The sequence below is a fragment of the Pangasianodon hypophthalmus genome, chromosome 4 (genome assembly GCF_027358585.1).
Source record: "Pangasianodon hypophthalmus isolate fPanHyp1 chromosome 4, fPanHyp1.pri, whole genome shotgun sequence".
NCBI classification, from domain to species: domain Eukaryota; kingdom Metazoa; phylum Chordata; class Actinopteri; order Siluriformes; family Pangasiidae; genus Pangasianodon; species Pangasianodon hypophthalmus.
In genome coordinates, this window is record NC_069713.1 from 25,444,567 (window position 1) to 25,460,504 (window position 15,938).

Consider the following 15,938-nt stretch of genomic DNA (forward strand, 5'->3'; position numbering starts at 1 on the left):
TGCTATCATTAGCAGGTATAGCATGATATTCATAATAATAGTATAACTAACTCCATTTTCAGATGATGGTAAACCCTACTATAATCCCCAAATAAACGAGTGCTGATTTTCATCTATATATTATGCATGTATATAATAAAAGTGTATGCCCCAATTTTCTCTCTCTCCTCCCTCTCCTCCCTCTCTCTCTCTCTCTCTCTCTCTCTCTCTCCCCCCCACTCTCTCTGAATTGGGCACTACATATGCAATGCCTATCCCCAAACTGTTGCTAGGAGACCCCTAGCTCTCTTTTCTCCAGCCCTGCTGATGCCCACGTGTATTCAGGCTCAGTATAAATCTGATGCAAACTTGCCTCACAGTGGATGCAGCTCAGAAAGCTCCGTTTTTCACAAAGAAGAGAAGAGCAGCCCATTCAGAAGTTCACAATTATTCAGATAAGCCATTTTGCCCACCGTGTTGCCATACATCCTAAGGGAAGAACCTAGCAAAATAAAAACTTTAGGAGCCACCATGTTCTCCAGCGAGGTGTGGAACTCTTCAGAGATGCTGCTGAATGATTCTGCAAGGAACTTGTCATTGGAGGAGGTGGAAGAAGGCGAGCACCCTTTCCTGACAGATGCCTGGCTGGTGCCACTCTTCTTCTCGCTCATCATGCTAGTGGGACTCGTAGGGAACTCACTGGTCATCTATGTAATCTCAAAGCACAGGCAGATGAGGACCGCCACCAATTTCTACATCGGTGAGTTTCAGTTCTCTGTAGTGTGAGGGGAAAAAAAAAGACTCAAATGATTCTGTATGTGATTTGCGAAACAAATCAACACATCAACTGGCAGTTTGTAAATCATCAACTAACAAGTTGTGTTTTTTTTTTTTCCTTAAAGACTTTTTCTCTAATCATGCACAGGACATGATAATGGAAAAACTCTTTTCTTGTGCAGTTTTTCAGTGTCAGCTCCTGTGTCCACTCAATGTAAAACCTCAAACCTCATTTAAAACTAAATTAAACTCTGCCCTTTACTGCCACTATGCCAATTTAATTTACTTTTAATCATTTCCACTCTGATTAAATTTGTAATGAGGGCATTACATCAATAGGGTGTGCACTAATATAGTAACTGCAGTGCTGTTAGGTCCACAGAAGCAAAATGTACTCGCTATGCAGAGAACCTACTGTAGATTTATTCACTAAGTAGACAGACACTATGGAGGCACACAAATGCTGTACTAATAAAATTATAAAATGTATTTTATCAAGTTTATCAAGCGGGAACATTGTATGTACTGCTATAAAAATGCATGTTGTAGGGATAAGATTTTCCAACAATGACTTTCTTCACATGCTGGGGTCTTTATCAAGGTACCACATGTACCACACACACACACACACACACACACACACAGAGTACTGTGCAAATGTCTTAGGCACCCTATTTTTTGTATGTACTTTGTTAATAGATTTTTATTATTTTGTAAATTATAGATTTTTATTTTATTGTCATTATCGAGTCAGTACAAAAACATTTTAGATTTCCAAACATTAGTTAAGGCAAAATGAAATGTGTTATGTCAGTAAAGAAAGCAGCGTATTACATAAGAGACCACTTTTCACCCAAAAAAACATAATGAAGGCTGCTGAGTCTTGCTGCAAAAATAAGAAGCGAGTGCGACAGGCAAAGTCTCCCGAAGAACTGTAGCTGCTTCTGCAAGATGCTGAGTAAAACTTACAGCTAATTTCCTTATAATGTCCTGTACCTTTTTTTTTTTTTAAAGCAAAGGGTCATCAGACTTTGTTTCATTTATTACTGTTTACTGCTCTTTATAATAGAAACATTTAATTTCATTATTTTTGAAGGCATCTTTGCTCTACAGCATTTCTTTGCATGTGTCTAAGATGTGTGCACAGTACTGTATATACATGTGTGTGTGTCTATAGCACAGAGCCAACACAAAAACAACAACAGAAAGGGAACATGTTGTTCTATACACTGCCTTGAACCTAGACACTCTCATTAAAGCTTTGCTTTCTTCTGCAGCTAACCTGGCTGCCACAGACATCATCTTCCTGGTGTGTTGTGTGCCATTCACGGCTACCCTCTACCCTCTCCCTGGGTGGATCTTCGGTGACTTCATGTGCAAATTTGTTGCTTTTCTTCAGCAGGTATGCATGCACCCTGGTTGCACCAGGCAAATAAAAACAGTAAGCTATCAGGAAATTGAAAAAAGGTTAGTCTGTTATTGAGCAAATGCTAAAGAAAATCCATGTTTTTTACAGAAGCAATATTTTCATTATCTTTTTCCCAGAAACCTACTGAAACACAGGAACATTATGTTGAGTAATAGATCCCAAAAAAGCTACGCTCTCTTTATAGCCTGTCACCTAGCTGGCTAGCTCACACTGATTTGTACATTCCTGTTAAAGGTGCTTCTGGTGAAAATGGCTTCCCTTCTTCATTTTCCTCGTCATCTGATGAGCTTTCATATTTTAAATCAAAAGTTATATTCCCGAAAAGTATCGGTCGTCATGTCTGCTGACTCTTAACTCTACTGTAGTAACCATTTCGAACTAGGAAGTGGAATATTTTTTAATGTGATGAACACAGACAAGTGGAGTCATACACAGAGTGAACTAGCTCAGTGCGGTTATACTAAATATAAGCACTCTTGGAATGCCGCGCAACCAATCAAATTAGTGGACTGGAAAATAACTGTTGTATAAAAGAATATATATACTATGATCTGCAGATCAGCACACAAACCTTAGCAACTATAGATTAGTGTGTGAAGGGTGGGACGTTCATTATGTGTTCTGGAGGATTTGGGGGATTGTGATTCACCCGCCTTTGTGTAGATATCCGGATAAGTGAGTCACTTCTTAGTCATAGCCCAACAGAAGGGTGTTTTCAGGGAACAGTAGCTTTAAATGCATAAATAGGAATTGTCAGGCTATAAGAAAACCCAAAGTAAAGATGCTGATTAGATTAGGGGTGCCTGTAATAGGATAACTTCAGGTTTTCCCTGTATTTTGATCAGTAACCAATTTAAAATTAGGATATTAAATAATATAAAAGTATTATGTTCTGTACTGGACTACACATACAATACGTGGAGGACTTTCCCAGTCTAATTTTGCTGTGCATGTGAAGATAAGTGAACTGTAAAACACAATAACAAGAAATGGTGTAGGATGGTTTCCACTGTGATTTTGCTAATCTCTAAGAGATAGTCCATAGCAGTTTCACTGAAAAACAATTTAATGAATGAATAATGGCTGAATAACAGACTCCCCATACCATGAAACCTTCTCAACTGTGGGAGGACTGAATTAACACATTCAAATGAAGCTAATTACAAGCCATTTAGAGATGGTGGGCATTGATTTTTCCCAGGGGTTATAGTGACACATCCTATTTACTATGCTCAGTACTCAGTCTTCCTCACTCTCTTAGGTTTTTCCTGTTCACCTGCAAAACTCTCCATTGAAAATAGATTACAGGAGCATATAGCTCTTGATGTGTCAGTGAACATAAATAGCTAAATGCTCCTGTAAACTTCTTGAAAGGTCCCTTTAAAACCAATCTGATGATTGAGTTGCTGCCATGCAAATAGTACCATAGAGTGCATACTGAGCATATTAAGGAATGCTCAGCAGGTCCATGGAACACAGCAAGGTCAGCCGATTGGTTAAAAATAGTTGGTGATATGACTTTGGGCAGAAATCCCAGGTTCAACCACAAGGCCACTCTGGAGCCATCCAACCACGAATGTATGCAAGGCTAGCTTATCCCCTTGGCATGTAGTTTGCCCAGTCTTTTTGCTGAAGTGATTGCTAAAAAAAATGCAGTCTGTAAAAAGACCAATTTCAGTTTGACATCCAGGATTGGTCATAAGGAAAGGTCTTCAGGACTCCAATACAAGGATAATCCCACTCTGTTTTTTTTGTGGGTAGTATGGTGGGTAAAGGTGCCTTGCTCCCTTCTGAAAGGCTGTGATGAGTTTATGAGCCCCCAGACAGGCACCATCCAAGGTGCTGTGATATGGTGCAATGTCTTACACCTTCTTCATAGACAGGGATTTTCTGTTGTCTGGTAGTTCCTGTAAGAAGGTTAGTACTCTAGAAACCAGGCAGTACCTTGGATCCAGATGATGGCGTGCACATCATTTGTGGAACCGTTTCCAATTGAAGGCAAACCAGGTCCAAATATAGGGTCACAGTTTTCAATCAGCAATTCAATCCAAGGAGCCAAACTTAGAGGCATAGCTAACCAGGCCTATTGTGTGAACTATTTCTGTCCATTTGGGACAAAAGATCTGTTGGGGGAGGAAGCTGCCAAAGTGTTGTGGCAGCGATGCCTTGCAACCTGTAGGAAGCAAGTGAGGGCTGGATAGACCTTCCTTCAGTTCCAACAGGTTGATGCTTTCTATTCTCACACTGGGGCTCCACATGCCTCCTGTGCTTCCATAGCACCAAACTGGCCCAGCAATTGAGGGAGCTGTCTGTGGTAACTATATCTCTTTTGTGAGAAAAGCTTCACTTCTGCAGTGTGTTAAAGCTCGTGCCCGTCTGGTTGACATGAAGATGAAGCTCTCTGTAGGATTTGGGGTTTAGCCCCAGGCTAATTCCAACAAGCCCAAGAGGAATTTTGTTGCAGCGGAGTCGGTACCATACATAGAGACCTGCTTGCATTTGCTTGACCTGCTTGATTGGCAAGGGTGTGGCAGACTGACTAGCATTCTCAATAAGTCTAGCTGCATGCTGAGATTTTTTTTCCAAATTCACAGTGAGACTAAGCGGTATAATGTATCTAAAGAGGATGCACGTGAATGGCGTGTTCCTTGGTAGAGGCACATAGGACCCAGTCGTCCAAAACAGCTGTATCTTTATTCCTCTAGCCATCATTGGCAACAGGGCCACCTGTTCACATATCAATAGCACCCACGGTGTTAGAGAGAGGCTGAGAGGGAGGACTCTGTGATCCGTTCAGTCACAGAGGGGAGGAAAGCAGCAGATTGCAGAGTGATAGTTTCACTCTGCAAGCAGCAAAATGTCTAACAAATTGCCTGTATGTGCCATATACATTTTGTCAGATGAAAATACCAGTGCCATGACTAGGCCAACCTGCTCATAATTTGTCATGTACCTTGGGTCTAATTCAACTTTGAATCAGTATCTGTATCTGAATCAGAGCCACGTGCACAGTGTCAGCACTGGCATCACTGCACAGTCAGGGCAGGGAACATCTGACACCTGACACTGCTTCTCTAAGATGACCAGTGCTGAGGCAGTGGACACAAAGGTGGTGTATGTGCTTGTCTTCCGGGAGGTTAGACACTGCCTGCATGAATATGAATTCTACAGCATGGCTGTAGAATAGTTGAACTGTAGTGGAACTCAGCTCGCTTGGTGGTGAGGGACTGATAGGTGAGTGCTGTCCTGAGCAACAGAACAGTTCATAGCTAACTTCAGAATGCACAGGAGTGCTATGCTCCAGCAAGCTAACAAGGGAACCCAATTCAAGCTAGTAGCCATAGAGTTCGTTAAGGTTTCCGGGTGATTCAGACTACCCGTGGTGGTTAGAAGAGGTGAAATAAGTCCATTCTCACTCTTCTCACTTGAGACTGTGAGCACACACACACACACACACACACACAAAATCCACACACCCACACAGCCTTTGTTTAGCTTTTGTAGCTAGTAGATTAGGATTTCTCCTTAGTTACTTTCCATTTGTGTTTTACTCTTGTGTTTTGTTTTTTTTTTAAACCCTGTTGCCTCATCATCACTCAGATATTGCTTGAATCCAAACTATTTTAGAACTCTAAACCTTCAGAATTGAATTCAGGTCAAAGTCTTATTTTTAAGTTAAAAATACATTTAATGCTTTTGACTTAGGTCAGTATAGCTCTACATTTTTATAAATAGATATAAATTCGTAAAAAATTCTGGCTTCCTGTGTGAGGGAAAAATATTTCCTTTAAATATCTGGTGCTTCCCATTAGAATGCATATACTCACCATTTTAATAGGAACATCTGTACCCCTGCTTATTCATGAAATTATCCAATCAGCCAATCATATGGCAGCAGTGCAATGCATGAAATCATGCAGATGCAGGTCAAGAGATTCTGTTAATCTTCAATTCAAATATCAGAATGGTGAAAGCATTTAATTACAGTCACTTTGATCGTGGGATGGTTGTTAGTGCCAGATGGGCTGGATTGAGCATCTCCTGGGATTTTCACGCATGATATTATGAGCTGTGGTGCAGCCACATAATTGGCTGGTTGGATAATTGCATGAATGAGGTGTTTAATAGAATACAGGTGTTTCTATTAAAGTGGCTGGTGACTGTATATCCCTTATATCGATGACTATCAAACTTTTAGGTAGCCAAAGATTTTTGTCTCTGGCTTACTAAACCACTGGCCTCACTCAGCACACATGACACAGCCTTGTTAAGGTTTGTGTGCAATACTCAGCTTTCATTTTTCTCCAAAGTAACTTATAGAAGAAAATATTACAGTATCTGTGGAAGGACATGCCTTTTTATTATCCTCCTCCATGGATGTCAAATCAGTCCTCTTGGCATTAACACTGAACTCTATGTGTGAGTCAGTTAATCTAGGCCCACCTCCAATGTTCTCTGTCATGACAACATCACAGTACAGGATCCCACAGAGATTTGTGGAGCAGAATAGCTTGACCAAGTTAAAGGTCTGTGAGTAGGCAACCATTTCATTGCTGACAGTACTGCATTTTTTCTTTACAAATATCACTCAGTTTTGAACTATGTCTGGTAAAAATCAAACATTATTCATATTTTTATGGGCAGTATGTATTTGGGAGTCCCAGAAGAAAGAACATGTTGAGATAAAGTAACAAAGAACATGGCTTGTGCCTCAGAGATGCCTCTTTTTAGTAGCATGAGTTTACATGGCAATAGGCACCTACATGTGCTTAATTTACAGCTGAAATCAGCAGTTGGTTCTCTGAGTCATCTGAATGTAAGAACTGGTCTTGAATTTTCTATTCAATTAATTCCTCACAGGAAAGATGAATAAATGGACATGTTTTTGTCTCCTCCATCAAAGAAGACATAATTACTGAAATTACTTATCTTTGTCTGTCTGAGGCAAATGTTCCAATAAGCACATTATTAAGGCACCATTTGATTTGTTAATGGACATTATGAGTTTAGGGAGCGAAATAGATTAGATTCTTCATTTGCCTTGTACATTGAGTACATAGACATTTTTACTTGATCTAACCAATGAAGCAATAGCATCACTAAGAAATACACAACCATAACAATAAAAGTAAATTGTAAAGCTAAACAAAAAGATGAAATAAGCTGGTATTGATTTCACCTATTGTAGATTTTGTGCATTAATACATTATTAACATTGTTAAACTGCCAAACTGCAAAAGGATAAAAATTGTTCTTGAACTTGTTAGTGCCCACCCTGATATTGCTATATCTACCAAACTCCAGTTTAACAAATAATCTGTGGACAAGGTGAGTCAGGTCACTCATGATGGAGTACGATCTATTCCTGCCACAATCAATTTAAATTGAATCAATTGGTAGAAGAGAGCCAGTCATGCGTTGTGTCTTTTTCACATCTCTTTGTTGAGCTCATCTCTCTCAGTGCTGTTAGGACACTATCAACAATATACATGCATTTCCAGCATTGATATTGCATACCAATTTGAAACTATCCACTCTCTCCACTACTGCCCCATTAATACCAAACAGATTATGGATTGCCCTAAGATCATTTCTTTGGTTTTGGAGGTATCCAGCCTAAGGTTGTTGTTGTTGTTGTTGCAGCCCAGTGCCAGGTCACATATTTTCTGTCAATATGGAGCCTCATTATTATTATTGATGAGACCAATGATGTATTGTCAGCTAATTTTATGATGTAGTTACTATCATGCCTGGCTATAAGTGAATTGTGAATACAACCTGTGGCATAGACAGCGGCACTGTGGAGTATTCAGTATACTGTAAGTGGTGATGAAGTTTTATCCCCGGTTTTCACCACCTGTGTTCTTGCTGTCAAAACATCCAAAATCCAGTTGCAGATGGAGTTGGGCCAATCCATCCACCCTGAATTCAGATTAGAGATAAGGGACTGTATTAAATGCTGATCTATAATCTGTAAACAACATCTGCCCATAAGTGTTTGGTCTATTCAGGTGCTGGTGGGCAATGCCAAGGGCAGGGAAATGGGAAGGCATCGTCCACAGATCTATTTGGTTGGTCAACAAATTGTTGAGGGACTACAGAGTCATGAATTATAATATAGATACGAGTCAGTACAAGTTATTCCAGGCATCTAATAGCCACTGAGGTGAGTGCTACAGCACAGGAGTCATTTAGCAACACGGCATATTATTGCATGTTATTTTATTTGTTTGGGAACTGGGATGATAGTTGTGGACTGATACTTGTGCCTGGAGATTTCTATGAACCCGCTGTGATACATTTTCAACACCCTTGGTTGTAATCCGTTGGGTCCTGCAGCTTTGTATGCGTTTACCCTCTGCAGTTTCCTGCACACCTCTTGCTCAGTACACTTGGGATTTTGGTGACAATTTGCCTATTTCATTATAAAATATCTAAAGTTTATCAGAGCGTAAACCATGAGTTAGTAGTTACTGGGGCTTTGTTTTCAGTGTTTGTTGTTCTGTCCTTTTGGTTTTGATGGGCACTTGAAGATAAGTGGACTGTAAAACAAACAACGTGACAACAATGCTAGCCACTGCAGAGGCAATTGTATTGTGCATTTGTTCATCTCTGTGAGAAAGTCCATGGTAGTTTAATGGTAGAAAAACATGATTAATTGTTGGGCAGATAAATAACACACTCCCCCATACCCTGAAATCTTTTCTAGTGTAGCTGCTGTGGGAGGACTGAATTAACACATTCAGCTAAAGCTAGTTAAAAGCAAGTTGGAGATGGTGGGCATTGATCTTTCCCACACTGAGTGTGAAGGGTTCGTTCTATTCATGATGCTGTGTCCTCCTTAGAACTGATAATGAGACACAGTTCAAGCATTGTGGCTCATTAAGGCCATTAACACAGAAAGTGTCTGCTTGAAAGCCGACTTTAAAACCAAATAGTGATCTATAATAAATACAGTGTATTCTCAATACTACGTGGGATATTATTATTCAGCACTTCACTAGCTACAGACTGATAGGTACTTTAATATGGCTAATTCACAGCCCTAACAATGGAAGCAGTGGCTCGTCTGATTCAATTCAACATTTGCCCGAGCTGTAATAAGACCTGATCTTCAACCCTCTATTCAATTTGTTCCCCCAAAAAAAGATGAATAACAAGACATGTTTTTGTCTACTCTGCAAACGAAGGTTGCATTATACCTGTTCCATGCGTCAGCCTTCTTTTTGTCTGTCTGAAGAATAGTCTGTCTCTCATCCCTGAAACTTCTGGAAATTTTCTCTATGTAATGGTTTTCGTAATCATCCATGATGAAAGGACGCATGGCTGTGGCTATTTGCAGGTGACAGTCCAGGCCACGTGCATCACATTGACAGCAATGAGTGGGGATCGTTGCTACGTGACTGTGTACCCCTTGAAATCACTACGTCATCGCACTCCACGAGTTGCCATGATTGTAAGCATCTGCATCTGGATTGGTACGTCATACAATATCATTATCAAGATCTCAGTTAAATCTTTTAAATCTCTTTAATTTATTTTAACTAACGTTTACTAATTAATTACTAATGTCATTTTAAGTCATTTTTCCATATGCTGCATTATAGTCTACAAATTCTTGATAAAAGTTGTCTATCTACAGTATTTTAAATGTTTCATCTCTGGTTAGTGCAACAGATCAATTGCACCATAACATTAATCTTATTGTCAGGGATTTGTAGAGGAGGTGGATGCAAGTGCAGATTTTGTTTACTGTAAGTGAAAACACATGAAACACAAAAGGCAACAACATGACCATGACATGAACAAGGTAAAAAGATATCGACAACAGAAGACAAAAGCTAGACACCGAGTGCTGTACAAGATGTGACTTAAATACTAGTGCTAATTAACCTAAACGTGAATCAGGTGCAAAGCCATCATGTGATGAAAGATGTGTTCGGCACAACCATGACAGAATGACCCTTTAATACGTGGCTCCCAAAACTGTGTCCTCGAGAGGGGTCCTTAGCAACCAAGCCTGAAATCCCTCCATTTCCACATGCCCTTGGGTTGATAAGACGTGGTACCCTTAGTGTAGCAGGCCAGAGACATGACGTCATCTACTGAGCAGTGAGGTGGCAACGTCCAAGATGGAGCTAAGGGATGACACAACGTCCAAGGCGGAGCACAAGAGTGGAGCAACGTCCACCATGAAGCCAAAGCGCGGAGCGACGTTCTCCGTGAGACCAGAGGGGGCAGCGACATCCTCCATGAAGCAAGAGGGAGGGGCGACATACACCGCAGAACAAGGGGAAAGAGCAATGTTCTCAGTGGAGCAAGGAGGCGGGGTGACATCCCTAGCGGAGCAAGGAGGCAGAGTGACGTCTGAAGCGGAGCGAGGGGGTAGAGCGATGTCCTGAGCGGATCAGGAAGACAGACTGACGCTTACGGTGAGGTCGTGAGCCGTAACAGCGTCATCTGGGAGGCACAGGGGTAGAAGGACATCCTTAGCCGAGCAACAAGATGGGGTGATGGCCTCAGTACGGAAGGGAGGGTAGGAGACGGTTTCAGCCTGGTCAGGCTCAAAAAGTTTAAAAAAAAAAAAACTTCCTAAGGGTTTGAGCCGTTCCAGCATTCCTTCCCTCGTTGCTCCCACATCAGAGGGTTTGCTCTCCAGGAGTTCCTGTTGGCCCTTGAAAAATATCCATTTGTAGGTTTAGCTTTCCATCAGGGATTTGTAGAGGATGTGGATGCAAGTGCAGATTTTGTTTATTGTAAGTGAAAACAGATGAAACACAAAGAGCAAGAACCAAAACGAGGATTGTGAAGCAAGGCAACAACGTGAACATGACGTGAACAAGGTACAGAGATATCGACAACAGAAGAAAGCTAGATGCAGAGTGCTGTACAAGACGTGACTTAAGTACTAGTGCTAATTAACATAAACGTGAATCAGGTGCAAAGCCGTCATGTGACGTGAGAGTCATATGACGTGTGCAGTGGCTGGTGGTGCAGGACTCCGTCTCCCGTGTTCGGCACTTTGACACTTATCAATATTTCGGTATCGCTTTACATTAGCTAACATTATTTACTACATTAATAAGCATTAACAAATATTAAACTTAGAAGTAAGAAGACGTATGTAATGTTAACAAATTAACAAAGTAGTTACACATATATTAATTGATTTTGGTTTGAATGTTAACTACACACCTTCTTGGACTGTTTATTCAATCCATGACTAAAAATAAGTCCACATAAATTAGCAAAACTTAAATGACAACATGTTGCTAAATGGTGATAACATAATCACCTCTAGTCTCCAGGTATAAAAATAAAGCCTTAGTTCTGAATTTTGCTACTTACCAACTGCAAACATGTTACTTAAGGTGTTGGTTCCTATTGGTGGATGTGGGCTTAATTTTACTGCATGTTTATATGAATATTGATTAATGTGGGTGTTGATTATTTGCCTTATTTTGTTTGTTATCTAAAAACATTAATTAATAGAAATGCTAGTTACTTTACTCTGGTGTGCTACTTCTGAGATTCATGGTAAATAATGTGCTAAATAATGTTGGTTAAAGGAATATTAATGTAAAGTATTACCAATATACTAATAAATAACATAGTTTTGTGTCTTTTTTGGATCCAGGCTCTTTCATTCTGTCCACCCCAATTTTAATGTATCAAAGGCTTGAGGATGGCTACTGGTATGGGCCAAGACAGTACTGCATGGAACGCTTTCCCTCGAAGACACATGAAAGAGCCTTCATACTGTACCAGTTCATAGCTGTCTACCTGCTGCCTGTTCTAACCATCTCCTTCTGCTATTCCTTTATGTTGAAGAGGGTGGGCCAGCCAACCGTGGAGCCCGTTGATAATAACCATCAGGTAGGAGCACTGGCTTTCCTTATTGCTGACAAGATTTCCGTAATTTTGTGTCTGTACCCAACCACAATGGATTTGAAATGAAGCAATCAAGATGTGATTGAAGTGTAGACTTTCAGCTTTAATTCAATGGGTTTTACAAAAAAATTATTGCATTAACCATTTAAGAATTACAGACATTTTTTACATAGTATATGACTGTATATTATATTCCATGTCCCGAAACTTAAATAAAAAAGATATTGCATGTGGAGACCCTGGTATATAATTCACAACTCTACTGCTTGAAGGGTCATGCCTTTGATGAGCTGGCCTTTTGAGACAGCTAGTGATCTGTTTCTTTTAAGTGTAATGATGCCTTGACAAAGCTGATCTATTTTCAGGTGCATCTGCTCTCTGAGAGAACCATTTCCATCAGGAGTAAGGTTTCCAAAATGGTGGTAGTCATCGTAGTGCTCTTCACTATCTGCTGGGGTCCCATTCAGATCTTTGTCCTCTTTCAGTCTTTCTACCCCAACTTTAAGGTCAATTATGCCACATATAAGATCAAGACATGGGCCAACTGCATGTCATATGCCAACTCGTCTATCAATCCCATCGTGTATGGCTTCATGGGTGCCAGCTTCCGAAAGTCCTTCAGGAAGACTTTCCCCTTCTTCTTCAGACATGCAGTGAGGGACAGCAGTGTAACCTCTCGTACAGCCAATGCAGAAATCAAATTTGTTGCAAAAGATGAGAGCAATACGGAAAGGAAATGAGCAGCAGGCAGGCAAGAGAATTAGCACCTTCATCTGCACATAGACAAATGCCTAATTGCTGGCACATCCTGCACCAAAACAAACTGACTTTGGAAATTAAACGATTTGTTCAGGGAGCTTCGGTGTGCATAATAAAGAGATGGATGTACAATGACATGGAAAAGCACATTTGCATGTTAATTCCTGGATGCTTACTTAACCGTTAATAAGTATAACACATGACCAATATGAAATGAGAATGAGATGAAATGAGATTTAATACTACATGTAAGTTCAGAGAAACAGTGGATGCTGGCCGTAAAATGAATGGGATGTAAATCAGAGAGGTCAACGTCTTTGCCAGATGAATGGATGTTCTGCCAACAGCGATATGCACGAACCTGCCAGAGAGGATGTTAACTGAATGATCCATGGAGACTCATGACTCATTGATTGAGGTGGAGATATAGGTTGGTCCTGCACCTCCCTGTGAACACACACACTGCTGCCTAGCAAACCCTGTACATTTTTATCTTAATGGGTGTTACTGATGTTCTCAGTTTACCTCCTGACTCAGCCGAGAGTGTTCTTACTTTGACAGCAAGTCTAAACACATTTCAGAACATACTGTATTGTTACCAATTACAGCTTGGGTTGGCAATGCTTGTACCCTGTACAGTTAGTAAAGCTGTTCAATTGTTTTGCTGATGGACACACAGCCTAATCAGAGAAGGGTCAATGGTGTATAAATGTTCTTGTGAGATGAGCCTTCTGTGACCTTCTGGCTCAAGAAGAAATACTGTCTTTTTTTTATAACATTGCGATTTTGCCAGATGCTTCTGATCAACTGAATAGATTTTCCATCACCATGATATAAAGACAGTAATAAACATAAAATAATATAAGACTGACGTGTAACTTTATGAATATTGAATGGATGGGATTATTGTATGTATGTATGTATGTATGTATGTATGTATGTATAGAGCCCTCCAAAATTATTGGTACCCTTCATAACAATGAGCAAAAATAAATATATAAAAAGAATAACACATGCAATTAGTAATATTTTGAGCTCAATCATACAAGGGCATTTAAACCTTTTTTTCCCAAACCCCCCCAAAAGCAGCTTTTATTAAGTAGTGCATTCTTCTACAAAACATTGCTTTTAAAATATTATGCATGCTTACAATTAATATTTCTCTCCTGCCCTGAAGAGAACAGCACTGAGCCTCTTTCTGTCATTTTTTTAAGGTTGGAGACACTTTTACAGGGCTCTTGGTCTAATCCTCCATGCAACATTTTAAGCTCCTTTATATTCCTGGGTTTGTTCATATGGTCTCTGCTCTTCAATTCCAACACCACAGGTTTTCAAAAAGGTTCAAATCTGGAGACTGAGACAGTTAAATAACAGGCTGATGTTGTGTTTCTTTAACCATATCAGTGCTGATTTAGAAGTATGTTTTCATCATTTTGTTGAAAGCTCTATATATGGCCAGCTCTGCCAGCAGGTTTTGGGCTGAAATATCCTGGTACTTAGCAAAGGTCATGGTGCCATTAATGTTCACAAGAGCCCCTAAAGCACCTGCTACAAAACAGCCCCAAAGCATCCCTGAACAACCCACATATTTTCCACTGAGCTATCAGGTGCTTTTCCTTGTATGCAGTCCTGTTTTTTTCACCACACATGCCAAAGATGCACGTGACCAGAAAGATTTCCAGCGCATCACACAATGCCATTTGTATTTCTAATGAAGCTTGCTGAAGTTCAGATGTTGCATTTCGTGATACTCTAACGTAGGGCTTCTTTATTGCAATGCTTTCCAACAGCTCGTTGTTATGAAAGTGGTGTTTAACAGTTGATTTTGAAACTTTCGAATTAAAATCAAACTGTGCAATTCTAAAGCTGTGATCTCTGGGGGTCTTTTTCCCTCCTTTCCCATCCTTTTCACCGTGTAGGGAAACGGTGCATGAGCACATATGTCTAATTTCCATGTGAAACTTTTTGTATGGCCCTAATTGTGCTGAATGCTATTTTTAACTGCTTATGGGTTTTTTTATGTCAGTTTGTGATTTGTGCAGGTCAGCATCCAATTTGTTTGCATTTATTTTAAATGTTCCTTAGGGATGTCAATAAATTTGTGAAAGAAAATATAATTATTTTAAAAAACAGTTCTAATGTAATCATTTTGTATATGTATATGTATATGTACAAGTGATATGTTGTCTTTCTTTATAGCAAAACAAAGCAGACCTTCTTAGCGTTAGCATCAGTGCAATGTATTTGTAAAACGATATATACAGTATGTACATCTAAAAGCTCCCCTCTACTCATTCTTTCTCCTTTTCACCTTGAAAGACTCATCTATAATTTATGTAGCACAGCTTTATCGTTGGCCTTTGCAGTTTTAGATATGCCTCATGAATATATTCGATTTTATCAATCTGAATTCTTTCTTTTTTTATTTCTCTTGTTTTCTTTTCTTAAGCTCCCAAAAATAGAGAACAGTTTCATTGGTTGTTTATGAAACTTCATAATGATCATAATGATTCATTTATGAAATGTTGTTAATATTTGCATAATATATAATATATAACATTATATAAATATATATAATTCATAGACTTCTACTGGCATCCTTTCTTATAAATATGTTACCATAAAAACAATTTTCTTTCTTTTTTTCTTTGTATTTTCTTTCATTTTTGTTTATTATTCAGACTCATTCAACAATGCAAAATTATTAACCAAAATGACACTAAGACATATACTCAGAAAGACAAAATGTATCATATTTGGAAAAGGAAAACAGAAAACAGGAGTAAATAATTCCAGTAAATATAGGTATGTTAGAGCTATATTTTTGTAGGTTAGTATGCTGAACTCTGGCTTCCAGGATTAGAACTGATAATCCCTGATAATCCCTATTGTTAAATATATGTAAGTTTGTTTGTCTTTACACGTTTGGTGACTGTGGTTTAAATATCTCTAAAAGGCACACCAGTGAATCATTCGAATTAATGTTTTTCCTGTCTTTTGCTGTCAGAGTTTGCGATCTAAACCAAAGATCACATGGTTCACATGTCCACCAAGGCTGGTGGGGCTTAATCGAGCTGGCACCTTAATAACCTGGAAATCATTC

At 39.4% G+C, this 15,938-nt stretch overlaps 1 protein-coding gene across 1 annotated transcript; it reads left to right on the plus strand.

Moving 5' to 3' along the window:
* Positions 1 to 262: 262 nt before the first annotated feature.
* On the plus strand, positions 263 to 15,281 carry kiss1ra (KISS1 receptor a). The gene is made up of 5 exons (XM_026936109.3): positions 263 to 739; positions 2,034 to 2,158; positions 9,528 to 9,663; positions 11,823 to 12,061; positions 12,442 to 15,281. The coding sequence occupies exons 1-5, from the start codon at positions 511 to 513 to the stop codon at positions 12,814 to 12,816; spliced, it is 1,104 nt and encodes a 367-aa protein (XP_026791910.1). The 5' UTR covers positions 263 to 510; the 3' UTR covers positions 12,817 to 15,281.
* The last annotated feature ends 657 nt before the right edge of the window (positions 15,282 to 15,938 follow it).

Bases quoted from the DNA above. Each gene is read 5' to 3' on its own strand.
- kiss1ra (XM_026936109.3), top strand. From the start codon at position 511: ATGTTCTCCAGCGAGGTGTGGAACTCTTCAGAGATGCTGCTGAATGAT. The intron at 2,159-9,527 runs GTATGCATGCAC...GGCTATTTGCAG, and splicing joins TTGTTGCTTTTCTTCAGCAG to GTGACAGTCCAGGCCACGTG. The intron at 12,062-12,441 runs GTAGGAGCACTG...ATCTATTTTCAG, and splicing joins CCGTTGATAATAACCATCAG to GTGCATCTGCTCTCTGAGAG.